The 25,591-nt window shown below is 44.7% G+C and overlaps 2 protein-coding genes across 8 annotated transcripts in view; one reads left to right on the plus strand and one right to left on the minus strand.

Annotated features, from left to right (window-relative positions):
• The first annotated feature begins 348 nt into the window (after positions 1-348).
• selenom (selenoprotein M) lies at positions 349-3,257 on the plus strand. Its single transcript, XM_035165956.2, has 5 exons — positions 349-585; positions 1,350-1,385; positions 1,585-1,619; positions 1,732-1,810; positions 2,543-3,257. Exons 1-5 carry the CDS (start codon positions 487-489, stop codon positions 2,756-2,758), a joined length of 465 nt encoding a protein of 154 aa, XP_035021847.1. The 5' UTR covers positions 349-486; the 3' UTR covers positions 2,759-3,257.
• Positions 3,258-3,493: 236 nt separating this feature from the next.
• smtnb (smoothelin b) overlaps positions 3,494-25,591 on the minus strand; it is a 50,236-nt gene continuing 28,138 nt past the window's right edge. For 2 of the 7 annotated variants that reach the window (XM_035165948.2, XM_035165952.2), the window contains 14 exons: positions 23,030-23,736; positions 21,939-21,990; positions 20,607-21,185; positions 18,535-18,608; positions 11,330-11,515; positions 10,960-11,035; positions 10,830-10,862; positions 9,426-9,605; positions 9,227-9,289; positions 9,065-9,140; positions 8,797-8,973; positions 8,577-8,703; positions 8,243-8,394; positions 6,628-7,437 (listed from right to left, as the gene is read on the minus strand). In XM_035165948.2, coding sequence (XP_035021839.2) covers positions 7,215-7,437; positions 8,243-8,394; positions 8,577-8,703; positions 8,797-8,973; positions 9,065-9,140; positions 9,227-9,289; positions 9,426-9,605; positions 10,830-10,862; positions 10,960-11,035; positions 11,330-11,515; positions 18,535-18,608; positions 20,607-21,185; positions 21,939-21,990; positions 23,030-23,736 — 2,705 coding nt within the window. In that variant the 3' untranslated portion in view covers positions 6,628-7,214. The other 5 variants (XM_035165951.2, XM_035165950.2, XM_035165953.2 and 2 more) reach the window with 5 other exon arrangements.

Here is a 25,591-nt window from a genome sequence, read left to right on the forward strand (position 1 = left end):
CCATTCTTTCTCCTGGTGTGGTTAGAAAACATCAATATGTTCATCTAATGTGTAAAACACAGACCTGAATAAGTCGCAGAATTAAAAACAATGCCCCACATTAACCGAATTATATAACTAGAGGTTTACTAACCATAGTAACAATTATTCTTATCATTCTTATCATTTTTATCATTCTTATCATTTTTATCATTCTTATCATTCTTCTTATTATTATTATAACATGAATAAGAAAAATCTATTTTAACATTTATAAGGATTAAATCTTTAAATCCTTCCTCTCTCTCTCTCTCTCTCTCTCCGCACTGAGAGAAGTGTTTGACGTGGCGAGAGATCCGGACGTGACATAAGAGCGCATCACCTCTCCCCCTCCTCCTCCTCCTCTTCCTCCTGCTCCTCGAGCTTCGTCCCCGTCACACTTCCACAGGTCCTGGGTCGTGAAGAAAGACTAAAGAGACCTGGTCCAGGAGCTGAACCGGGTCCGAGATGACGTGGCTGCTCGTGTTGGCCACTCTCCTCCAGTTATCCTCGGCCTATGACGTGGATGTGAAGAAACTGGACGGACTGGCTAAAGCGAGGGTGGAGGTACGTTCATCCTCCTTCATATTACCCTGAATACGTGCAGGCAGGCTGGGACACATCCACAGTGACGCCGGGCACAGGTTTATAAGTGACCGGTTCCGGAATCAATCGTGCGTAAAAGTGTGAATGGATCAGGAATGGATGCGTGTTTTTCCCCCTTAAATGTCCGTGTTGGGCGCATGCGTCAGTGCCTCTAATGGGGACGCGGATGGAGCTGTAGTAACCTGAGTGCTTCTCCGTCTGTTTATGCCACACAGCACAAATTCAAATGTTATTATTGTGATTATTATATTTTAAAAAATGACTATAAATTGGTGTGGTGTCTATTTAAGGTGTAAAATTCGCTCGGGGGTGGGTTTCAGGAGGTTGCACAAAAGTTTCTGAAACTCAACCCCCTCTTTTTTGGTGAGAAACCATGCAGTTCTCCCTCAGGGTGTCACCCAGTCACCAACATGCCAGCATCACTGAAAGGGAAAAGACATGCTATCTGCTGCCTTTTGTTGTGTTCGTGAAAACCTGCTACTTTACTGTAACGGCTCAGATTCCTGCATAAATTAGTTAGGCATCATTCCCAGAGAGGCCTGCTTTAACCTGTGCACGGTGCAAACATGAGTTTAATCCAAATGAGCTGCCATAAAGGGAGAAATGCTGAAGGACAGATCACAGAAGCCACAACATGTCAGTTAAATAATCATTTTCTTACTTCAGGTGATGCCTTCTTTTCTAAATATGACTCATGGGTGTAATGATGTCTCATCTCTCTGCAGACATGTGGTGGATGACAGCTGAACCGGCTCAGGGAGGTAAGTGCCCCTGCGTTATGTCATCAACAGGAACAAACAGAAAACAGCCAGTGTCGGATGCAGCCTGAAGCTTAATCCCCGTCTAAAAGTGTTTGCTGTCAGAGAGACATTTTTACATCTAGTGTTTCACATAATCCCAGACAGATCTGTCACTGAAACCAGCCCTGAGTGAAACAACCATTAATCCCCCTGTCTGCAGGTCAAAGCCTTTGTGACCCAGGATATTCCTCTTTAGTATCCTTCCATTCATCGCTGTTACTTGTTCTTAAATGTCTGTTTATTTAATGGTTCAAAAGAAATCCAGCATTTTTGTCTGTGGGCCGATCCTTGACCATGACCCTCTCAGCCATAACCTGGTGATGAAGCACATTCCTGGGGCCGACCCTGAGCTTGTCCTCCTGAACCACTACTTTGAAGAGCTGGATGTAAGTGTTGTTTTCATTTTGTTATATTCAGTGTTTGCTTCAATAGAAGAAAACCCCTGTGTTAAAATGTAAACTATGCTGTCTATGAAATCAGCTTTTTTTTGGAGGGTTTTAGGTTTTGCAGAAACTTGATCACTTCCCACAAATGAAATAAGATAAGACTATTGTATCAGAATATTGAACTAAAAGAAGAATATTGTAATTCAAAGCTACATTAATCCACCTGACCTGGAGGCAGACAATGATCCACATGTGCCATCACCTCTATTAAAGGTTGAAATGCCTGAATGTCTCTTTTCAGATGAAAGAGTTTTCATTTAGAGGCATAATATTCACTATTGTTTAGCTCTGGTTTGGTCTTAAACAGTTCCTGGAGGAAATATCTGGCTCTGTAGTTGATGAGAGAAGTTAAGGGTGAACCAAAACAGGAAGCTAAAAGACGCTAAAGCGCTCTGCAGAGCTGAGAGGAACTGTAGCATCAGGTGGTAATTTATTGTTAGTTAATCAAAAACAACCCACACCTTCACATAAAAATACTAAATTGTTCAGCTTTAACCTTTTTATATAATGTTTAATATACTATCATTTTAAACTCCTTATTAAAGAATTCACAGTCACATGATGCACTGACATCTATCATGTTTAATGTACTTTATATTTTCATGCAGCACTAACAGTGACATTGAAGTTCATTTACAGTGGAATTATCCTTTAACCCGGTTTCCTCCACAGCGGATCGCCCTCTCCGACATGACCCGCTCCGAGATTAACGAGCTCCTGGGGGAACTGGGTTTCTACATGAAGGCTCAACTCGAGGACGAGGTGCCGGAGGAGTTTCGCTTCTCTCCCGCCAAAGACAGCCCGTTCAAAGAGGAGCTGGCTGATAAACCCGCCACTGAGAACGCCTCCTCAGAGAGCAACACAAAAGTCGAGCACACTGACCTATAACCCATCGGGAGTGACCAAAAGTAGGAATGTAACAGAACCACTCTTCCCCAGAGCTGCTCCACGACCAGGTGGTCACCGCAGAAATGATTCACTTCTGAAGGCGGCGGCCAGCGGATCATGGATCAGCCCTCGGGGAAGGACACAATCTTAGCATCAGCAAAAAGGCCTTTAAAGGTCCACAGTCTGAATTTGCACATATTGTTCTTGCTGTGTGTCTGTAGTGATAGAAACACGACAGACGCTTGGTGAGTTACTCTCCACACAAACTGGAAGTGTGCTTGTTATATTTAGTTTTTTGTTCATCGTGTTTCATCTCTCTCGAGTTCTCTTGTGTGTTTGATTTGCTTCCGACCTGCTGTGAAACTGAATGAAGCTTCAGGCTGAAAATTGTCAGTGGCCTGAGGTTGATGCTACATGTTCAGGTGGGTTGGACTGATACACACAAGAGGATTCTAGTAAAAGGTTGGCAAAAGAAGAAAATAAAGAAATGTGAGAAAAATTATCATCTCAGGGTTTTTTTTGTGGTCGGTGTATATTTCTAAAGGTTCTAAATTTCTCATAGGTATGAATACAGATGTGACACCTCATTGGAATAAATAGGTGTGGGGAAACTAAAATGTTTTACAAGACAATTCATCCATTATTTATACAGCAGAAAGCTGAGGCCAATCCAAGGCGGGACAGGTTGACAGCCTATTTTACAAGATATTCAGAGCAATAATCCCCCACAAACACTTTCATTTCTCAAATTGGTTTAATTGTTAATTCACATTTAACTGTGGTGCACAGAAACATGAAATTATAAAGTGTTGAAGCTCTTTATATACAACGCTCACTGCTCGGTGGTAGATCATTTTGTTTTTCAGTTGGCAGCAGTGGAAACTTGAAAAAAACCTTAATTTCTTTATATCTACTGAAATAAAATTGAACCAAAATCAACTCTGAAACCAAATTTTAGACATCTTCTCCAAAAGGAAAATTTATTTTACAAGCGGAATAAAAATCCTTGGCTTCATGTCGTGAAATATACACTTGGCAGAAAAGTTCAGTCTTGATTACTCATGTTGAAATTGAAAGCCGGCTTTCATCAGGCCTGTGAACCAAAAAGTGATGCCAATATTGTTTCACAAAACATGGTCATAGCTTAAGATTACTGACTTTACTTAAAACCATTTCTTTTAAGTAAAATGTACACACTAACAAAATTTAAAAAAGATATATATATATATAAAAAAAAAAAATCTATCCAAGCATAAATAAGGAGCCCTCTGAACGAGCTGAGTGTGAATGTGTTTGGTTAAGTGTGGCAGTGATGCTGGTAGATGATGGAAACAACAGTTTCACCCGCTGCCAGTCGAGCAGAATGAAACATCAAGTAACGATACAGTTCAGTTCTATGACATCAGCTTGAAACCCACTCCTCCTGTCTTCCTCGATTAAATTAAATAAACATGTTGAACTGCGAGCATTTAGAATAATCTGATGATGGTACAGTACAGGAGGGACGAAATGTTCAAAAAACTTAAACACGTTCTCAGTAGCACTACAGAGTTCAGAAATGTACGAAAACTCGGCACTGAACTCAAACACAACAACAGAAAGACAATGTTGGATCCGTTAGAACAAAGAAGAGAAAACATCCCTGTGCTCATGCATTAAATAGTTCTATGATAATTGGTTATGTCAACGTAAGAATAATAACAACAATAATTAAAATACTTCAAGCAACCAGACTTTGGTAAAAATTTGAAAGTACCAAAATGAAAACCAAATAATGCATCGTATATTGGACTGGGTGTATTTTTCGTCTTCAGTGGAATAACCAACAGCAATGCTAACAAATGACCATTATTACAAAAGTGTAGCAGAGAAACATGTCGCTTAAAATAATTTAAATGGTAAATGTTAAAAATATATAATAAATATTACATATTATATATACTGTATATATATATAATATGGAATATGAAATATTCTTTTTTTCTCTTGGTGTTTTAAAGTACACTAGCGTAGTGACACAGCTACTGTATGTTAAATATCACCTGACACAAAGCTGTGTTTCAGTACAAAAGGTTTTCAACATTTTAAAGCTTTAAAAGGTTGTCGTCTAACTCATAAAAACTTTAGCGCCCTCTAGTGTGAGGGAGATGTGTCCAGAGGAGAACAGAAAGATTGAATACACATCACCTCTGCCAACATAGATAAACCGACACACAAAAACACTCAAACACACACACACACACGTATTTACACACACACATTATCCCCAACTTGTCCAATTGGAGATGTACAAACTCTGTGACCCAGCCCAGAGTGGAGACGGCCATCAGGTGGGGGTGGGACAACACTCGCTCACTGAACACACAGGTCAGAGGGCCGACCCATGGACATCTCGTATCTGCGCAGGTGGTTGACCAGAGACTGAACGTAGGTGAAGACGCACTTGGAGTCGGGTTTGTTGCCCATGATCATCATGTCCTCCACTTCCAGCAAAGGCATGCAGTTGACCCATGTCCTGAGGAAGAGGGACACGAGACAGTGAGTGCGAGACAGGGGAGGGTGAACAGAGGGGAGAGGACCACAGATGGAGGAGGGAGAGGGACACACATTTCTAAACCATCTCGTTCATGGCTTTGTCAAAGAAAAACACAAACGTACGCACACGCACACAAACACTCACCCTATTAATGTTCACATTTTTTACTATCCTTTTTGTCTACATTAAACCCCAGAGTGCAGTCTATAGATTCTGTCAATAAAAAATGGGAATGAAATGGAAACAAGTGTTTAAGTAAATAAACAATTAAAGTAAATAAATGACTTTTTGTGTTTATTGTTTTTGTCTGTTCTTTGGTGAGTTATGTTAAGTCACTGTTGTTATTAAAATTAAATAGTGAAAGTGGAACACTCTAAAAGGTTTGTAGGAATAAATGTCACCGTCACTGTGTATTTCAATGAACCCATTAAAGGACAAAGACCTCACATGAGATTCCAGCAGAGGGTGACCACAGGGTGGCGTTATCTCCCCATACTGTAAACCTTCTGTGACAGTGTACACAAACCAAGAGAACAGTGACAGAAACGACTCAAGGTCAAAGGCCTAGCATGAGAAAAGAAATGTCAACAATATAAAATCTGTGTTGTTATTCGAGGAAAGAGGTCATTGTGCACTTTAGCGTTCTTTAAAAGGCTTTAAGAGCCAAGAGCATAAACACCTGTAAACTCACACTTGATAAAAAGGACAATATTCCATCCTCTGCTTTGTTTCTTAAGTCGTGTGTTTGAAACACTGTGATAGGGCAGATCCTTTTAAAGTGCTGAGCTGCAGATGCTCCTGGCTCTCGTCCTGGCTATGCAGAAATGCACACACACATGCACACAAACATACCATGTTTGGTACTTTAAAGGCCGGGGGCTTCAGAATAACATGAAGGATCAAATATTCAAAAGCAGCCAATAAATTGGTCTTATGAAACCACTACGTTTGACATAAATCCTATCTCTCACACACACACACACACACACACACACACACACACACACACACACACACACACACGCACTCACTCACTCTCTCTCACACACACACACACACTCTCACACACTCTCACACTCTCACACACTCACACACTTCGTCTGTCAGAACCAGAGTGAGGTTCCGCAGCACATTCGTCCCCTCTCTCACCATGGGTTCAGTTTTAGGCGGGGTGCGACTCTAGGATGAGTTTTTGGTTTTAACCAGGCCCTTCGTCACCAGACCTCTGTAGAACTCCTGCAGGTACGTGTACACACATTTCCAATCCGGCTCTCGCATCTTCACCATGTCGTCCACATCCAACAGCTGAGGACAGTCCACTAGTTTCCTGCGCCCACGCCCGGCAGGGGGGAGATAAAAAAGGGGGAGGGTGGAGGATGGAGAGAGGAAGGAAAGGAAGACACAAACAGAGAGACACAAAGAAGAGGACAGGAGGGATCAAGATAGAAGTACAGATAAAAGAGACAGAAGGAACAGGAGAGAGATAGTGGACAAAGTGTAGGAAAATAAAGAAAGAAAGGAAGGAAAGGAGGAAGGAGGAGCAGAGAAAAAAAAACAGATAAAGCAGTGAGCAGCCAAATGTAAAAAGTTCATGGTGAGACGACAGAGAGAGAGAGAAAGGACACAAAAAGAAACAATGACATTACATTCTCTGTGTTCACAAATACATCCATGAGTTGACATGCTTCATGAACATCGTCTGTACAGTATGTGGCACAAACACACTCATACACACACAAACGAGTCAAAACAAAAAGTTAAATGAGCGCCAGGCGATGCTCATTCAGCCTTTTTGTTTGTTGTTGTTTTTTTCTGTGCTGGAGGACAAGAGACAATTTCAATACAACTACGCTGAAGACACGACGAAAAAAACAACAAGGTTTCTGCATTTAAACACAAGATTCAACAACCATATGGTGACTAAAGAAACACACTGGTGCACAGGATGGAGCGTCTGTGAACGTGTGTGTGTGTGTGTGCGTTGGGATTCCAGATAACAGCAAACTGTTGGAAGGGTCGGGAGAGGTGAGTGATGGGAGAGTGCAACAACACAAATGTGGGCAGACAGGGACTGTGGTTGGGTGATGGTCCAGTGATGAGAACATAAATCACAACTAATAACACCAGCATGGGCGTCATCCTACTGGGAGCAAGTGAACACACACACAGTATGAGTGGTGGGGGGGGGGGCATCACAAGTGAGAATGCCGTGATGCAGGAGGGATGAGAACGAGAAGAAAAAAGTAGAGAAGAGATATTAGGAATAAAGAAAAGAGGGATGAAGCGACAGCTCTTCTGTTGTTATAACCTGGTGGTTGTTTGAGGGACGGTTTTTGCTCATGGGTCTCTGGTTTACAGCAGACGTGGACAGATGGCGAGTGGAGGTTTAGAGGTGGAGTTATTAGAGTGGAAACGAGGCCCACTCAGCCTCTCGGGGCATGTGATACACCTGCGAGAGATCTGGGAGAGAGAGTTAACCCACGGACATGAGTCGAGGAGCTTCCACGTGGTTCTGGGTTTGTCTCTGAACGTCTAGCTCAAGTAAAAGTTGGTAAAGAGGAACATTGAGTAAAAGCTATTTGTGGATTTTAAAGAGAAATTAAAGAATGATGGGAAATTCTGCACAGCACAATGAAAACCACCAGAAAAACTGGCTTGGACTGTTTTTGTTGAATTTCATTGTGCGTTCACACCATGGCAGCCTTCGTTGGACAGTAATGTTGATATCTTCAATCCATGGAGGAAAAACGAAGCCCGCACGAGCTTCTTCCGCTGGTTTCTCTGCATATTCTTCAAAAGATTTCTCCGCTTTTCTCCACAAAAATGAAGTTGGTTTCCCCAACAGAGTCCGCTGCGGCTCTCATTTGCAGTAAAAACTGAACAACATCCAAAACGATGTGGTTAGTGCACATGTTACGAGAACAAACATGTCTGTAAATTGTACTCACTCTGCAGCGTTGAAGGACACCTCAAAGTTTTGCCTGCGGTTGCTGGGGCTCAGCGAGTCGTAGTCAAAGGCATCGGGGAAGAAATTGTGCACCAGGGCACAGAACGCCATGCCGTTGCTCCAGCTGGATGAAAAGTTTTGAATATCCACGTGCTGAGGGAGAAGACATGCAGAATAGACAGAAAGGCATTGATAGATCAGTGATGGAAACATTTACAAAGTAGGAAAACATTATCTCAGCCCATCTTGTCTTCATCAGGCTCCGCTCCGGCGTCGTTGGCTGACATTAACAAAAAGCACAACACGCGGCCGGTTGCTGTGGCGAGTTGGCTAACCTCATATGAGCGTGTCTTGGCACGGCACCAGTCGAGCAGCATCTGCTTGATGGAGTTTGCGTTGGGCACACCAAAGCTGGTGGAACGCTGCACCTTGTTTACCTTGGCGACCGCCTGGTTTCCCGGACTGAAAGAAAAGTCAGGTTTGTGTTAATATTTACATGCTTTGATCTGCTCCTTTTCCTTTCTTTGGTATCGCTACATCTCTGTTTATCCTTACCTGCTTCCCTCCTTCTCCAGCTTCTCTATCATGGCTTTGCGGGCCTGCATGGCAGAAGTCTTGGGCAGAGTCTGTGCCCTCATCAGCTCCTTGCGTCTCTCCGCCTGCCGTCGCTCCACGGCGGCTAACCCTCCGCTGCCGCTGCGGGCCGATGTGTCATCCTCGCGGTCGAAGACACTGAGAGGAGGTCATGAACAACAATTGAATTTGTGAAGGTGCTTGGATTTTAAATTTTGAGCAATTATGTCGCTGATGTTTCGAGACCCACCTGCCCACTTTTTTGCTTGTGTTGGAGGAGGAAGAGGAAGAGGAGAAGCTGTATGATTTTGACTGGACCGTCCCTCCTGAGATGTAGACAGATTGTGTCACGATAAATAAACACACGATAAAGTGAGATGATTATATGAAGAAAAATAAAGTAATGACTCACTGTCTGTTTTCTGCACATAACTGGCCTCGACGACAGTGCTGCGTGACGACCTGCTCCCATCATCTGACACACACACACACACACGGTTGCTGTCATTTTAACATAGTCATTGTATTTCTATTTTACATTCTGTCCTGTTTTCTCTCCAACATTGTTCAACTGTGACTTGGGAGGATGAAGAAATGAAAGAACAAAGTACCAGACTGGGCAAAGCGGTTCGTCTTCGTGACTTGACTCAGAGTGGAGCCATCTGCAGACTTCTCCACCTTCTTCATCACCACCTCTCCTGCTCCGACCCCGGCGCGACCTTTCTGTGAACGCTCCTCTCTCTGCTGCCGGAGGTCTTGCAGACGGGTCTCACGCTCCTTTTCTCTTTGGTCTGAGGTGGAGGAGAAAAAAAGAGGTTAGAGGCGAGGAGGGATGGACGTGTGGATGGGAAAGTGGAGCGATGATGTCAGTGGAAAAAGAGGAGGAGGAGGAGGACACGAGGTCCTAAACAAACTGACACCTCCTCTGACTGCCGCAAAGATGGATTCAAACAGGGCTGCCAAATTTGAGGCGATACATTTCAGGATTCTTTCCACAGTACTGTAAAATTTGTCAGAACTCACAAACACAAAAACACACACACACACACACACACACACACACACACACACACACACACACAGGTGGGAGACTCACTGCTGAGCCAAAGCTTTCAAGTGATGTGTAACGCACAAACAACACAGATCAAAAAGAGCGAGCACATGTTCAGCTAGGCCCAGAATGACTTCACACAATGCACTGTCACCTCCAGTACCTGAGGTGTACGTGTATTTTAACACAACGTAAATGGACTGTATTTATATAGAATGTTTTTCTAGTGTGATCAATCACTAGAAGCTCTTTACAGTCACATTCACACAATGCAACCATATGCTGCACTTTTTCTATCACCCACGCTGCTGGTGCCGCCGACAGGGGAAATTTGGATTTCGGTGGGCTACAGCCTGGAGTAGCCGGGGATCGAACCTCCTACTGGTTAGTGGATGACCCTCTCTACCTCCTGAGCAACAGCAGCCTCTGTATTACACTATAACCACACTATACTATATCCAACTGTACTCTTCTATACCATACTGTACTTTATTGTAGCATACTGTACTATACTACACCAGACTATACTACAAATTTCTGTACTACACCATACAACACTATATCACACTGTACTCTTCTATACCATACTGTACTATACTACACCACACCATATTATTACCTTACTACACTATATTATACTACACTACAAACAGCGTAGCCTCAGATCTGGGAATCAGGAGGTTTAACTGTCAGCTCAGTGCAGACAGCTGGTGAAACCACGTGGCGAGTGCTCACTGCAAGACGTCAACACACTCAACGTGGTAGATGTTTCAGTCATTATGTTGGGGCACACTGATGAACGGGATTCATGCACATTAAAAAAACATGTCAAACATATCATCCACTGCAGAGATACACTGAATAAAAATGCTAGTGGTCTGACAGTGACAGGATGGTGCTCATCAAAAGTCAAACGCAGGCAAGTATCAGTTGTCTATGCACACCGCACACCAACCTGCCCTACCTATTTCCTCCTGAGTGCATCCCAGCATGGCCTCTGAGGGCAGAATGGATCGTTTAAATTTGGAAAAATAAAACAGATTTAAAAAGGCATGTGGTTGGTGTCAGATATTTTTGTTTCTTTTTGCAGTTACCTCTCTTTTTCTTGCGAAGGTCCCGCATGGCTGCACGGATCATCTTCCTCTCCTCAAAGTCTTTTGACTCATCGAGCTGTGGAAGGAAAAAAAAACAAGCAAGCACACACGCGCACACACACAAACACACACAAACGGAAACAATGAGCGGTCATTCCCCACAAAGAGGCAAAGTGGCAGGGCTCCATTTATGTAAGCAATTCTAACATTGTGCATACACACACAAAACACTGAGCTGTGACTTTTACAAATAAACCGTCACATAGCTGCTGAGATTTAGTGTCGATACACAAACATTCTGCACGACTGAGGCTGCTGTAGTCCTTACAAAGAGGTGCTCATCCAGAATTGTAACTTGGGCGTGAAGTACCATTTTGTCAAGGAGCTCTTCATCCTCGATGGCAGCCAGCTGTTCGGCTGTCAGCTTTCCGGAGCGCTCGACGGGTTTGGCCTGAGTGCTGGAGCCGTTGGGGATGGCTGGGACTTCACACGGCACCTGGACAGACGGTCCAGATGAAAACACCGGCTCAGAGGCCATAACAGGCTCCGTCTCGATCTGCACAAAACACAAACCCACACACACACACACATACATCGTGAGCGAGAGAATACATATGCAGACATGCAGGAGGACACAGACTTTGGAGGAACTGTGTGTATTAATCTTAAAAAATAAACATTGCATTGTCATCTGAGCGCTCCAGAATCCAAGTTTCATATTTATGAAACCAGGAGAGGGATTAAGAAAAAATAAAACACAATTGATGCTTGCTGACATATATGACTTAATAGGCACAAGAGGATTTTAGGTTGAAACACACTGCAGCCATAATAGGTCTGAGTTCACATCTTTCCTCCCTTCTAGTAATCTCTTTCTGTACTAAGACTGCTCATTCACCACATCTCATCATTTCTTCCATCCCCTCCACCTTCCAGCCGTGCAAGAGACGCGGCGAACAAATGAGAGCGAGAGAAACGCTGCCAAGTTACTGTGCACTCAGTTCATGGAGTGTGACTGACACAGGGTCTAAGTGATACCGAGCCGCTGCGAACCACGACTTTATGTGACAGGTTTGGTACACCGCTGCAGCTGCAAGACGGGAACAATGCATTAGCAGATATAAACTCTGAGGGGAAAACATTCGGAGCCATCCTCTCTGGTACGTGCACAACAGAGGGACTGGTGAGCATGCGAGCAGGAGTAAAGACGACGTAGAGCACCATGAGAACATTATGTGCCGGAAAACGGTTTACACTGCTTATTCCGAGTGACCATAAATCCTAGAGAAAACACCACTCCAGATATAGCTCAGACAGCTGGCCCCGTCCCTATACACACCATCTCCCCTGTCGACCCTCCTCTCTGCAGGCCCCCGGGCCAGGACAGGTCTCACCGGGGAGGGATGCTGCCCGGCACAGCCACAGAGCTGTGGGATCACGGGTGGCCCCCGGTTTAAGGGCTTTTCTGGACACAGACATCTGACCCATGGGACAGACTGGACTGAGAGACACTTGACCGACCAGGAATGTTTTGGGACACAACACAGCCAAACAAGGGATGTAAGTCGGCAGGGAACCGGGGAATGTGTGTGGGGTGAGAAAATCCCAGTTAACCATAGTGCTCCAGTTGTGTTTAATTCCGATTCAGAATATCACTGTGACAAAATAAACATTGTGTCAAGGAAGTTAGGTCGGTCTGCCTTTTTTAGTTAGTAGAGATAAGCAAAAACTATTGGATGGATTTCCATGAAACCTGGTGAAAGGATGCGTTGTGGATCATTTTGGTGCAGATTCAGATCAGGTAGTGGATGCAGAATTTTATGATTAAATGTGGTTTCCTAAGGGAACAGTCCCTTCCCTCTTGCTTGTTTGTTTGTTAGTTAGCAAGAATACACAAAAACTGCTGAACCCATTTCCATCAGAATCCAAGGAAGAACCCACCAAATTTTGGAGCGGATCCAGATAAATGGATGCTGGAATTTGTTTTAATCACTTTCTTTAACAATGTCAGATAAGGTGTTTTTAGTATTGGATCTTGATGAAAATAAAATTAGACCTGATATCTATGAGTGTGGTAAATTTGGTGCAGCTTGATTGCATTTAAGGGGACTGTTAGGCCTCGCCAGTGGTTTGCACTTTACTAGATTAGATTACTACATTCTAGTTACGTGTTTCTTGTAATGAGAGCAGGGCAACAACCCTTTTGATTCACTGCTTAGACGTGTACAATGAATAGATGTCAGGAGAGAAAGAGCTAATGCTGCAAAAAGACAAAGGTAAAAGTGATCAAATAGGATCACTCCTCATTATCACAGTCATTGAAGAGAGGTCAGTGACTTTTACCAGAGCAGCTGACTGGCAGACGCAGCTGTCGTTGAAGGATTAGACAGGAATATGAACTCTAACCAGTGGAATAACTGAAGATAATGCTGCAAATACTCATTATCCCTCAGAATGTCACCAGAGCACGAGCACACACATGGAAAAGCAAACAATCCTACAGATGAGCGCATGTGCATTGATCTCTACAACAGGAACGTAAGACCTTAAATCCCCTTTTCTTGTTCTGAGGCCAGACAAGTAAAAACCTTTTCATTTATGGCTCCGTTTTTGAAAAAAAACCTCATGCTAACTTCACATTCCTGCCAAAGCTAATATCAGGGATGGTAAAATATAGGCCAGGGCCACAGTTACTGTTGAGCTGTGGTATTTTTTTTTCCTCCACCGGGATGTGTAGCCACCCGACGTAACACTTGTATGCAGACACACAGAAGTAAGTGCTCGCCAGGAGACAATCAGAAACACATGCTGCTGCAGGATTGAAATATCTCCGTGACAGATTGCAGTGAAGACCTTCACATAAACACAATGTGATTGACAGCTGAGCTTTTTGAACAATGAAACGAGGACATAATGCAAGATTGAAACCAATGGACAACTATGAAAGAACACCAGATGAAGGTGAGTGAGTAGAACATCTCGTCACTGACATGGCTTAGTCAGGTAGGGAAGGTAATATCAACACTAGAACATAAGATTTATCTGAATTAAAAGAGGTCATGATCAGGACCATGAACAGAGAACAGTACCTTACTGTCGTGACAAGTTATGTTTGCCATCAGAGAGGGAGCAGAGAGGGAACGGCGGCTTGCAAAGGTGGGTGGGTGAGAAATTGGTGAAGGGTCTGAATTCTGAGGTATGCTTATCTCTGCAGAGTCTTGGGGGCATGATATACTATTTTCCTGGGGTATGCCTGATTGAGTATCCTGGAGAGGGCTGGTTGGAGAGTCCTGGGGTGCACTGGATGGAGAATCTCTGGGATTACAAGATGAAGTATCAACTAGTGCTTCAAATGAGGTATCCTGCGGAGTGCAAGCCGGAGCATCACTGGATGAAGTTTTGGTTTCACAAAGAACAGAAGGTGGGCTTTCTTTGCTAGACAGTTCATGGGACGGGGGATCAGGTAGCCCCATCACCCGGCACAGGGCCTCCACTTGAGTCACCAGCCTTTCTTGCTGAACCCTCAGCCTCAGGTTTTCCTCCTGCAGCCTGACAATGGCCTCAGCCAGAGGAGTCACCTGAGCGGCTGCCTCCTCCAGACGGCCATTCACTCGCTTCCCAAAAGCCTGCAGGTCAGTGTGGATCTCCCCAACTGCACACCGCAGCGTTAATTCAAAGTCCCTTTGGCAAAACTGCTCCCCTTCTTTCTCAGCCTCCTCCTGAGCGAGCAGATCACCGATCACCTCCTCCAGGCCAGACTCGGCACAAGCACTGTCGGGGCTGTCCAACGCCTCTGGAGCCTGCGAGGCGGGGAGGAAGTCCAGGTTCACTCCAGGCATGGTTCGACCAGCTACACTCAGTTTTACAGTGGTCAAAGTTTGGATTCAGTTCAATCCACTGTCTCAAAACTGTAGTTGGGTTGTTAGACCAGAGAGGGTTTGTGGCCTTCGCCTCAGAGGAGTGGGTAGAGGGTGCCTCCCTGTCTGTCTGTCACAGACCTTTCAAAACAATGCCTGGTCTTTATACCCCCAGCAAATCTCCCCTCTATACCAGCAAACACCCGGACAGCCAATGAGCATGCAAGGAATCCTGTTTCCCAGGCAGCAGTGGCTCCACCCCCTTATTTCCAGGTGCTGTGGACATGTCTATTTATCTCCTGCCCTGCTATTATTCCACTGAGACAGTCAGTCCTGGGACACTGGTTGAGGCCAGAGGGGGAACGGGTGGTGGCAACAATTTAAAAAACTCAGCCCTCCCTCTTTCAACTTTCCTTTTATTTAGAGCCCTTGTCCTTCACACCTCCACTGGCAGGATACACTGGGTGTAGATCTGGCTCTGGACCAGGGCAGAGTTGAGACTTGCACATTAGTTTCACTCCTCTTAATATTGTCTCTTTTAAGTCCTGACTAATCAGGTCAGATGTGCTGCATGGCTGTGGTTCAAGGCAGACGTCCAGAGGGAAGATCCGTCCATGAAGGGCAGATTGTTTAGGGCAGTCTGGGTGGCCAGCGAGGACGAGCAGGCTCCAGGTCGTCACCAGCTGTGGGCGAGGATGTTTGGAGGCACATTGTATTCCATCCAAGATTTTGTTTAAGGTTTACTGACAAAGCAGCAGGTGTTTAAAGTCCTGTTGTTTTAAATTAAGAGCTTGTCACGAGTGTTGACAGATGTCTGTGTGTGTGGTTCATATTGCAAGATGGTCGACTTCATCTTTTAAATGCCTACTTGAGATTTACTGGCGTATTGTAAATACTGCACATACTTTATCTTGATACATTTTAATTAGAAGCATGAGGCTTCAAATGACACACTCTTCCACTGAGTTTCAACTTCTGCAGTTGGTAAGTGTGTCCCATATTCCCCTCTGGATCAATCAATCATCTAGAACTGTCCATGAATCCCTGTATCTCAAACAGGATTTTAATCAATACAGACAAATTCAAAGTAAATATCTTCACCTTAAATTGAACGAATGAATGCAGAGACTCTAAAACCCTTCTTTGCATGACTCTAAACACAGAGTGCATGAATCAGGAAAGGCATTCACTGGAGAACAATGTGACAAAGGGCAACAGGTGAATCAGTTTCTTGGGGAAGAACCTGGCCTCAGTGCAGAGGGGAGAGAAACATGAGTGGCAGCAGGGAAAGTGGGTCAAACCCCAAGAAGGACATGACTCTGGTCTTATCATGCATCGCAGCTCTAAAGCTTCTTCTTCTTCAGTAAAGCAAAGAGATGTAGAAGACCAAAGTACGTACACACACTATTATGTTTGTGTATAGTTCTGTATTATTATGGCAGAATCTGATGTTAATTAGATGGAATTTGATCTCCTTTCTCTCTTATATCAGTTTGCAACCAAACTTAAATCTGTGACCCATGTGAACTGGTTGGGTAACCAGCATGTGTCACGAATCAGCCGCATGTTTACAATAGGGTCCTTGTTCCTCCGTGTGACATTAAGACGATCTGTCACTGACTGTGGGCCCGTGCGACCACGCTCATGCAGCAGCGGTGCGACCCGTGGCCTGGCCTCTGCGACCACAGGGAAGAGATTAACTGTCATGTCATCGCCCTGGTTATGAAGCTAAAACATAATTTGTATTTGTGTTCAAGGCCGAGCTCAGTGGAACCAACAGCTGAGATGAGCGGGAGCAGCTGATGATCAGTCGGAGGAGGAAGCATCAATAATCAGCTGCTGTTCTCACCTGTCTGAAACTAGCTCTCATCACTGCGCTGAAACACAACATCATCCAACCTTGATCTTCATTGTTTGACTCTTTCCACTGTTAGTTCCAACTTCAAGGTTTGTTTCTGTTGATTCTCAGAGTGAGATTTACAGTACAATTTACAGGCAAGACTGTGCAAGAGCTGATACCATCAGCATCAACATGTTTTATTAGAATAAAAAAAAAAAGGGGAACGTTTTGAAGCTAGACCACCAACCTGGACCACCCAACCAGATCAGAGTCACAGACAGGAACCACTGTGGTCAATAAACAACAATCAACAACGCTAAATAGCAATAGCTACAGTCACATTAATGCCACATGTTGCACACTCGCCATGCTATAATGAACATGTAGTGTAGACTAATATGAGGGTCCTCGCAGCTGATGCTCACATCAATGTCTGTTTTTACATTCTCATTAACCAAATCACTCCGGTTTTGTCTGGCAAACCTGGCAGAAGACTATCAGAGTGAAGAAAAGAGAGAATGAGGTTTGTAGCCTTGTGGTTTATCAATTAAGTTATTCAGGTTAAACCTACATAACGATGACGATGTGGTGTTTGTTACAGAGTCTAGTGGTGCAGTCACACAGGTATTCATTTTGCACCCGGTGATAAAACCTGTGGTATGACCCTTATTCCCGGTAGTAATGAATGACAACATAGTTAACAATAACAATTTAAAGATACAACTAGTGATTTATTGGCTTTAATCCATACTGTGCTGCTCAGATTGAAAAGAAACTATTTCAAATTGAGATGCAGGTCTATTCTTAGCATGATTTAAAATGCATAATATCATAACACATGTTAGCACTCACACAGAGACATTACCTGCATGTCGTTAAGGTGATGCTGTAACAGTCAGTCAAATATGAACTTCATCTCCTCCACGATCTTTGCCTTTTTTTGTGCAAAATCACTTTCTTCTCTGGAAGACTCTGCTGCAGTGTCTTAGTTTGTAATTGGCCCTGTGCTTCTACGTCTCAACGAGGATCCTAACTGATGGAAACGGTCTCATTCCAACACCCTAAATCCTCCCCGCAGCAACTTGGTGCCTCCTCCCAGCCCTAATTAACCAGCTCCCTGATCGCATTACCACGTTGCCGCTGTGCTCGACACGGGGGGGGATACTCAGCCGGTAAAGAGTAAACAAGACAGCAACTCTCTTCACCCTCCAAATCCCCTGCTCTCCATTCGTGAGGCCACTTCCTTTCTTGGAGGAGCAAGTAGGCTAAGGAATGAGGCAGATGGGAGTGGAGATGTTCTTCTCAACCCTCAGAGCAAAGACAGCCCTCACCAAATCAGAGTGCACTTGGCGAAGTGACGAAGTGAGGAAGCACTTGCGTAAACATGCGTTTTAATGCAGCTGGACAGTAGCTGGGGTAGATAAGGAGAGACAGGTGTGATTTGGGAAACATTTCTCTGATAGGTCTCAGCGGGCATGGTCTGCTGAGAGAAAAGGAGGACTGCCCGGAGCACCTCCCTCCCTCTCCCTCTCTCCTTCACATACCCTACAAGGACAGATGTGACTGGCTACCCACTCTGTGTTTGATAAACACCGCGCTTCCCTCCTCTCACTCCGTTTCTCACACTCCGTCTGCCTTTCATTGTCCCGACTCGCATGCTTTTCAGGCCTTTATAGGTGATCGCACGGATAGAGACGCAGCAAAAACACGGACGGAATTCAACTCGGGGATTCAGTGGGAAATGAAACAGTAGATGAAAACAAAGCATTTATCTCTAATTGGAAGGGACTGGAAACGGCTTATGTTTAAAGTGTGTTTGACAAATTCTGTCAAGTTTGGGATCTTTGCCCAAGAAATCCTTCCTGAGGGTGAATGTACCTTGATGGAGGATCCAGAGGAGAGGCCGGAAGAGGAGATCTTGAATGGCGTTGCTCTGAGTCCAAGGGTCAACTCTGAAACAGACACAGAAAAGATATAGGATTTATTGGATTTGAAATATTACACATTTCTTCCAAAAATAATGGTATTGATTCAATCCACAGCAACAGGATGATTTAGAACAAACTCCAACGGCCAAGAAAGGTCCTAGGGGCCCATATGCATGTGTACGGTTGATTTGTGTGCATGGCTTGGTACTATGTTGGTGGTAGCCATAACTCAATTACATAAGCCTCCATAGTGTCATAAACATCAGGTACTCATGTCTAATGAGAGACAAGTGAGAAAATATATCACTTGTCTCACTTCCTTTGCCTCTAAGAGTACGCTCGTGCATTTTCCTGTGTAAAATCCAGGAGTTGTGCACAGTATAATTTAGGAGTCTTGCTAGGTGCAGGCAGGTTCCCAAAAAGGGAGCCCAAAACTATTAAAGCAAATTGAGCTGAAAAGAAAGTGTGTGACTCTCGCGGAGGAGCCCAGTGGAGCTGCCAGAATCTGGCCTGGAAGGGGAAGGGGGGCTGGGGTGGTTGTAAGAGGTGAGGAGGCTATAATCGCACAGGTTCAGCTCGAGTCTTAAATAAACAGTTTGGGTTGGAGGTCCCGGTTGCTGGGAAGAGCTGAAACCTAAGACGTCTTGTTTGGACAGACCGTAACAGCAGCTGTAGCAGCTTTGCTTCTGAAAGATTCACGTGATTCATGCAATTAATGAGTCCCTGCTGGTACTGTTTGCACTCTGAGTATGTTCTGTACAGAGTATGTACATTACGTTACAAGAACAGTATGTGATTGTGAGACTGGCCGACTGCTCAATATGTAGATGAAGATTTTAGAATATTGAAACTGAGACCATCTATTGATGACCCACTCAATACTTGTTCTCAGACATGTATATAAACTCTAAATATGAGTGGGTTTTTTTTTAATCTAATTGGTCGTGACATGACATGTGGATTTACTAGGGCTTTGTGATATGGGCAAAAATTATATCAAGATAAAATGTTCATATCCATTGGTTTATAAATACAGGAGTGTGCTTAGCCACTAGAAGAACCGTACACCACTCTATATTCATTTTGGTTAACACTAATTGTTACTCACTTTTTAGACAATACTTGTCAGATCCTATCGCTGAACATTGGGTTGCATGGAGCATCAGGTTAACTATTCTTTGTTTCTGTCAGGTAGACATCCTGACAGAAACGAACAAACGAGAGAATAACCTGCAGCAAAGGTCACTTGGGCTAATCCATCTATGGGCGTGACTGATGTAACAGTGTGTTTAATCACAGAACCACTGGGTCATCCATGACTGGTAGTTTCTATTCTCTCATCTTTCAACAGCTCAAACTGACCAATGGAATGAATTCCCAAAATGTTTGTCTTCCTTTACGAGCATCTAACAAAATAAAGTAAACTGCTGCTTGTTCGTATAAAAGAAGCAGCACGTCTGACACATCATCTACTGTGTGGGTTCACAGGCTTATTCAGCTCTACTGTAACAGTGATACTATTCAGCTTGGTCTGAGACTGTTCTTTTGTCCTGATAAACTCTCTGCTGTTGACTACTGACCCCCCCTCTCCACACTGCAACAACTTGCCCACGATATAACAAATCCCCTTCAGTGTACAACCATGCTGCTTCATACAGCTATCCCCACTCATCCATGGTGCTTTGATTCGGATCACTGAAACCATTGTCATCATCCCACTTCTGACCGAGTCATTGTCTCAGCCGTCTCCCACAGCGACTGGGATTCCATCATGATCCAAGTGTTGATATTAGCAAGGAAAGACATAAAGTAGCTTAACTAGGATTCATAGCTCCAGGAACAAGCTGCAGCTTCACATACTCTACCAGCTCCATAAAAAGCTTAAAAGTCAATGGAATTAAATTTGAACGAAAAAACTTTCGAGTTTTGAAGCTCAAACTAAAGAAATGACATTTAAATGTGCTTCAAATGTTAAACTGGTTATTTCAGCACTTCCTGCTGCAATAAGGTTGATTCTCCTACCTGGTCTCTGCCCCAATGCATTAGGGGCAATGCGTGGGGTCATGTTGGTGATGGGGACGATGTTGCCCCCGGGGGAGGATGTAGAGGAGGTGGTGGTGCGCCCATCCTTGATCTCAATGGTGAGGAAAGTCTTCATGTCCGGGTCTTCCTCTCCCTGGGTGACCTGCTGTCCGGCTGCTCTCCCTTGGGTGCTGTCGTCCTTTGAGTTACTGTAGGCTTGCACATCTTTTTCAGCTGGATGCCTCGTCCCACCCACGGAGTTCTGCGATTGGTCAGCTGCAGACAGAGGTTTGCTAGCCCCTCCTCTTGGCTGAGGTGCAGCCTGACTTTGAGATGCGACAGATGTGTGAGATGTGGAGTCTCCAGATGTGAGGGATGCTGCTGTGTGTGTGAAGCGCTCAGTGGCTCTGGAGAAGTTCGTCTGGCCGCTGCTGCCGGAGGTGGTGCCGTTCCTCAGAGGAGCTCTCTTCAAAGGTGTGACGTTCGGGCTCTGGCCGGACTCTGTGAACTTGCGCATTCGATCACGTACGGAGTTGGTCTTGTTGAAATGTTCCAATACGGCTTCTTTCTTCTCAGGTGCTGCAAAGACATCACACAAATAAGGAGTTTAAGATACAGGAAAACACTCAAAAGATTTAAATACATCACATACACAAAAAGCCTAGATCCACTCCACCATCTCCTTATTCTTTCTCCTCCTCCACCTGAAAAGCCCCCAAAGAAATCCCTTTCCTCTTTTCATCCTCTTTCCAGGGTTTGTTCCAGACCCTTTATTTTGGTTGACCAACCCCCTCCCCCCCCATTTCACTGTCTTACAGTTGCTAGTTTTTGGACTTTTCAGGACATGTTTTTTCCACTCATGGAAATTTCTTTCATTCTCTGATCCTTAATACTGTCAGATACCGTGAACAAAGCTCAGGATTTGGCACGGACCATCCAATGGAAAAAAAAAAAAACCCCAAGTGATTAGAGGAGAAGATATTCACTGAGGTCATCCTAACAAAGAGGAAAACCGCAGTTTATAGTAGAGGTCCACTCTAGCACAGAGCGCTGTCTCGTAGAAAGAGAGAAAATGGTGTAGATTACAAAATGCTCTTTCCGCAGACCTATCTCTTGTGAGTGGCCCTACATGGTCACACTGATGACTGTGACTGTCTCTATATACTGGGTTACTACAGACTGTGAATCAACTGGTCTGACACTTACTAGAAAATAGAAAAAAATCCTCATACTTTAGAAGCTGGTGTTTTCCTTGATAAATGTCTTTACGGATTATCTAAATCATGTTGATTGAATCAGTTCAGGCTGAATAGAGTCGGACTAGTTTCTTACCAGAATCCTTTGCTTTGTCATGAGTGAGAGGAAGATCCCTGTTATCTGTTATCTATAAAAGGAAGAAACAAAGAAACATGGCAACACAGTGATTAGAGAGGTGGAGAAGATTAAGGGTCAACGTGCACTGAGCCTGGATTGACGAGCACAGAGCTGCTCCATATTTGACAGGGCAGCAATGCACATTCATGAGGGGTAAGAGACTACATGGATGGCCATTGGGACACACACACACACACACACACACACACACACACACACACACACACACACACACACACACACACACACACACACACACACACACACACACACACACACACACACACACACACACACACACACACACACACACACACTCCTAAATACAGAACCGGCCAGTGGTGTTTTCATTATGTAACATTTGTGTATAGAGTGAAGCAGTGGGCCTCTGTTCTTTTTTTTGGCAGCTGGGGCCATGATGGGCCCCAGAGTGTTTACATTACTCTCAGGAGACTGAGCATCGGCATATCTTGCAGGGAACAATAAAAGAAGTCCAGGGCCTGCCTTGGGTAAACACATTTAGATGAGCGACAAGATGGCGTCATGGTGAACCCTCACACCCCCCCTCTCACCCCCCAACACAGTTGACAGTCAGCGCAGAGACGGCCGCTCTGTGCGTTTGTGGGGGCGGTGAGGAGAGACAGACCCTCTGGCCCATAATGCTGTCTATCCCTCCCTGACAGCAGGTGAGGTTAACGTGCCGCTGAGGTTAAGCAGTTTGTTTGTGTCGCCAAGTAACAAAAGTTAAACAGGTCCAAACAGCAGCTGAGTGGGGTTTGTTTGTGGATGCTGATGTGACCTGTGTTTCACTGAAGAATGGAGTGACGGGGTTTCCTTGTCAGGAACTATGAAGTGGAAAAATAAAGGGGAGCGCATGGACTGTTGCTGCACGTGACTCAGGGCTGTGAAGCTCAACAACACACTCTAGTGGTGTAGTTGTGATAAAGGCTGTGTATCGTTGTTACAGCTGGCTCTGTGTGTCCTGAGGTATAGTGTGCTCTAGACTCAAATACAGACATTCATCTCATACAAGGACAGCATATGCTTACCTTCTGTTTCTTGAAGTCGTTTAGCCCCTTCATGCTGTCACTGGGGAGCCCATTTGCAGGATTGCTCCGAGATAAATTGGCCCCATCTGGCTGCTCCTCATCATTGTTGCTATCCTGGCTGGACGGCGCGTTGAGGCTGGCGGGTTCCTGGCTTCTGCCCTCGCTTTCTGAATCTGTGCTGTCGGTTGAACCACTCATGGCTACCTCCACCTCCTCCCCTGGACCCCTCTCCTCAGACGACATACTCACACTCAGGTCAGACGTCCTGGAGTCAGTCCGTTCCCTTGACAAAGGACCAATACTGTCAGAAGCCCCAGAGCCCAGACGGGGTCGGACGCCGGAGTCGGAGACATCTGAACCAAGTCTCTGTCTGACGTGGGACAGGGAGCTGACACTTTGCTCTGATGCCCCAGAGTCCAGCCGGGCACGCTGGGAGGAACCCAGGCTCCTGTCGGAGGCTCCAGAGTCCAGCCGGGCTCTGTAGGCTGAGCCCAGACTGTTCTCTGAGGCCACAGAATCCTGGTTGGACCTGGACAGCACCGAGGCCACGCTGCGATCTGAAGCCGAGGAGTCTGACCTCTGACGGTGAGACAGAACCAGGTCTGGCTCTGCGGCCATAGCCTCTCTCTGAGGCTGGATCAGCAGAGGTCCAGGGCTGTCATCCTTCACCAGGTGATCGAGAACCAACACCATGCCTGAGTTGGAGCCTGCAACAGAAAACATCAATGAAAGATGGGCAATGAATACCTCCCTGTACCACGTGCCTTTTCTGAATTCATAAAAACGGATTCTTCCTCTTACATGGGTAGTAAACTAAAGCAAGGAGGATGAATGTGAGCAAAGAAAGTTGGAGGTGGTGAAGTAAACGACTGAACCGATGGAAATGAAATACTTCCGCAGCTCTGGGGCCCCATGAGAGGCTAGTGCTAGAAAATATCACTCGGGATCACACAGCAGGCACGTGGAGACTTGAGAGGATGTAGGCATTTCCTCCAGACTGGCCTCAGTTCCTGAGCGAGATTACTTAGATTGTGTTGGTGGATGTGCATGAAGGAGGAGGAAAGGCCATGCGGTGTAGCCATAGTCATTGGGACAGAGTCCAAGGAGTCAAGGAGGAAGTAGGGTGAAATAGAGACCAGGAGAAGTACTTCCCCTTTCCCTCTGTCCAAGCTCCTTAACTACTCCTTCTCACCCCAGGAAACCACACTCCAAACAACACAGCGGTGCCCACATCCTCAGTCTGTGATCGTGTCTACCTCCAGCTCCCCATGGTGATATATCTGAGACCGTGTATGCAGCACAGATAATGAAATCAGAAGTTTATCAGATTCCCACATAACCTGTAGAGACGCAGACGCATGAAAGCACGTCCGTGTGACCCTTGTCTGCACCAACTCTTACTCTGCAACCAAGCGGAGGTTCACCAAGCGTGCATGGCTTTCATTTACAAAACCAAATCAAAGAGGAACTCCCGTCTGAGCGGCAGCCACGGCAAATTCTTTCAACTCTGAGCTGAACGGGATCAAGGCTACGCTTTCTCGGCTTCATTTAAAGCAGCTGATATTTTTCTGGTGGTTTTTTTTTTTTTTATTCGTTATTGTGTAACACCTCCCCAAAAAAGACACATTGTGCCAAATTGTGCACAGTCAATTTATAGATGGCAGCGAGTTGTTGATTAGACAGACCAAGATGATTATGTAATATGGTCTGAATAGGAAACATGATTAAGAGAAACAATAAACTGCTGCTCTGTGTGTCACATGTGACACTGAATGGTTCACCAGCAGCAGCGTCTACATCCAATGATGCACTCAACCCAAACTCAATTACTGGTCAACTGTAACTGAAGTGAGAGCCAAAACACAGCTTCTCCTACAAACTCATGTTATTGTTCATATCTCTTTTCTTTGCCATTCACTAACTGTAATGTCCATTGTGTAGCAATTTCTGGGAAAATCCCCCCACTGCTGCTGGACTATAATGAGAGGTTTGCTTTTGGCTCCAGAAGAGCAACAAATGCTGAACTTTTAATATATAGAGAACAAACAAAGGACAAGGGTTTTCTTTATATATCTTTAAACTCAAGCAGTGACCAGAGAAAGCTCATGTTTGATCTCACTGCCAACGGATCAACACTTTGATCATGTGTCATGTGATAGTGACCTTTTGGTGCAGATCCAGTATTTAAGTCACTTTCTTGAACATTTTCACTTATTTCAAGTTGAATAATTGAATGGATTGATGGGGGGAGAAATCTGACAGATTTCTGTGTGTGTGCAGAATAATGCAAAAAATCCAGAATAGATTACCACAAAACTGGGTGGAAGGATGGGACATGGGTCAAGAAAGTTCCCATTCCAAATAGGCTTTGGTGGAGGTATACTTTCTACTAGTTATTGTTATGCAACCTCAGGTTTTATATGAAATATTGAAATATTTTTCAGTCGTTATTTAATGACATCAGTGGAGAGTGGTTGAGTAATTAGATTTTACGTTTTACACTGGGACAATAAAAGGTCTCCTACAGCTGAATGGTTTTACAGCTGCACACCAGGGTGTTCT

Source organism: Hippoglossus stenolepis, chromosome 9, assembly GCF_022539355.2.
Source record: "Hippoglossus stenolepis isolate QCI-W04-F060 chromosome 9, HSTE1.2, whole genome shotgun sequence".
Lineage (NCBI taxonomy): Eukaryota > Metazoa > Chordata > Actinopteri > Pleuronectiformes > Pleuronectidae > Hippoglossus > Hippoglossus stenolepis.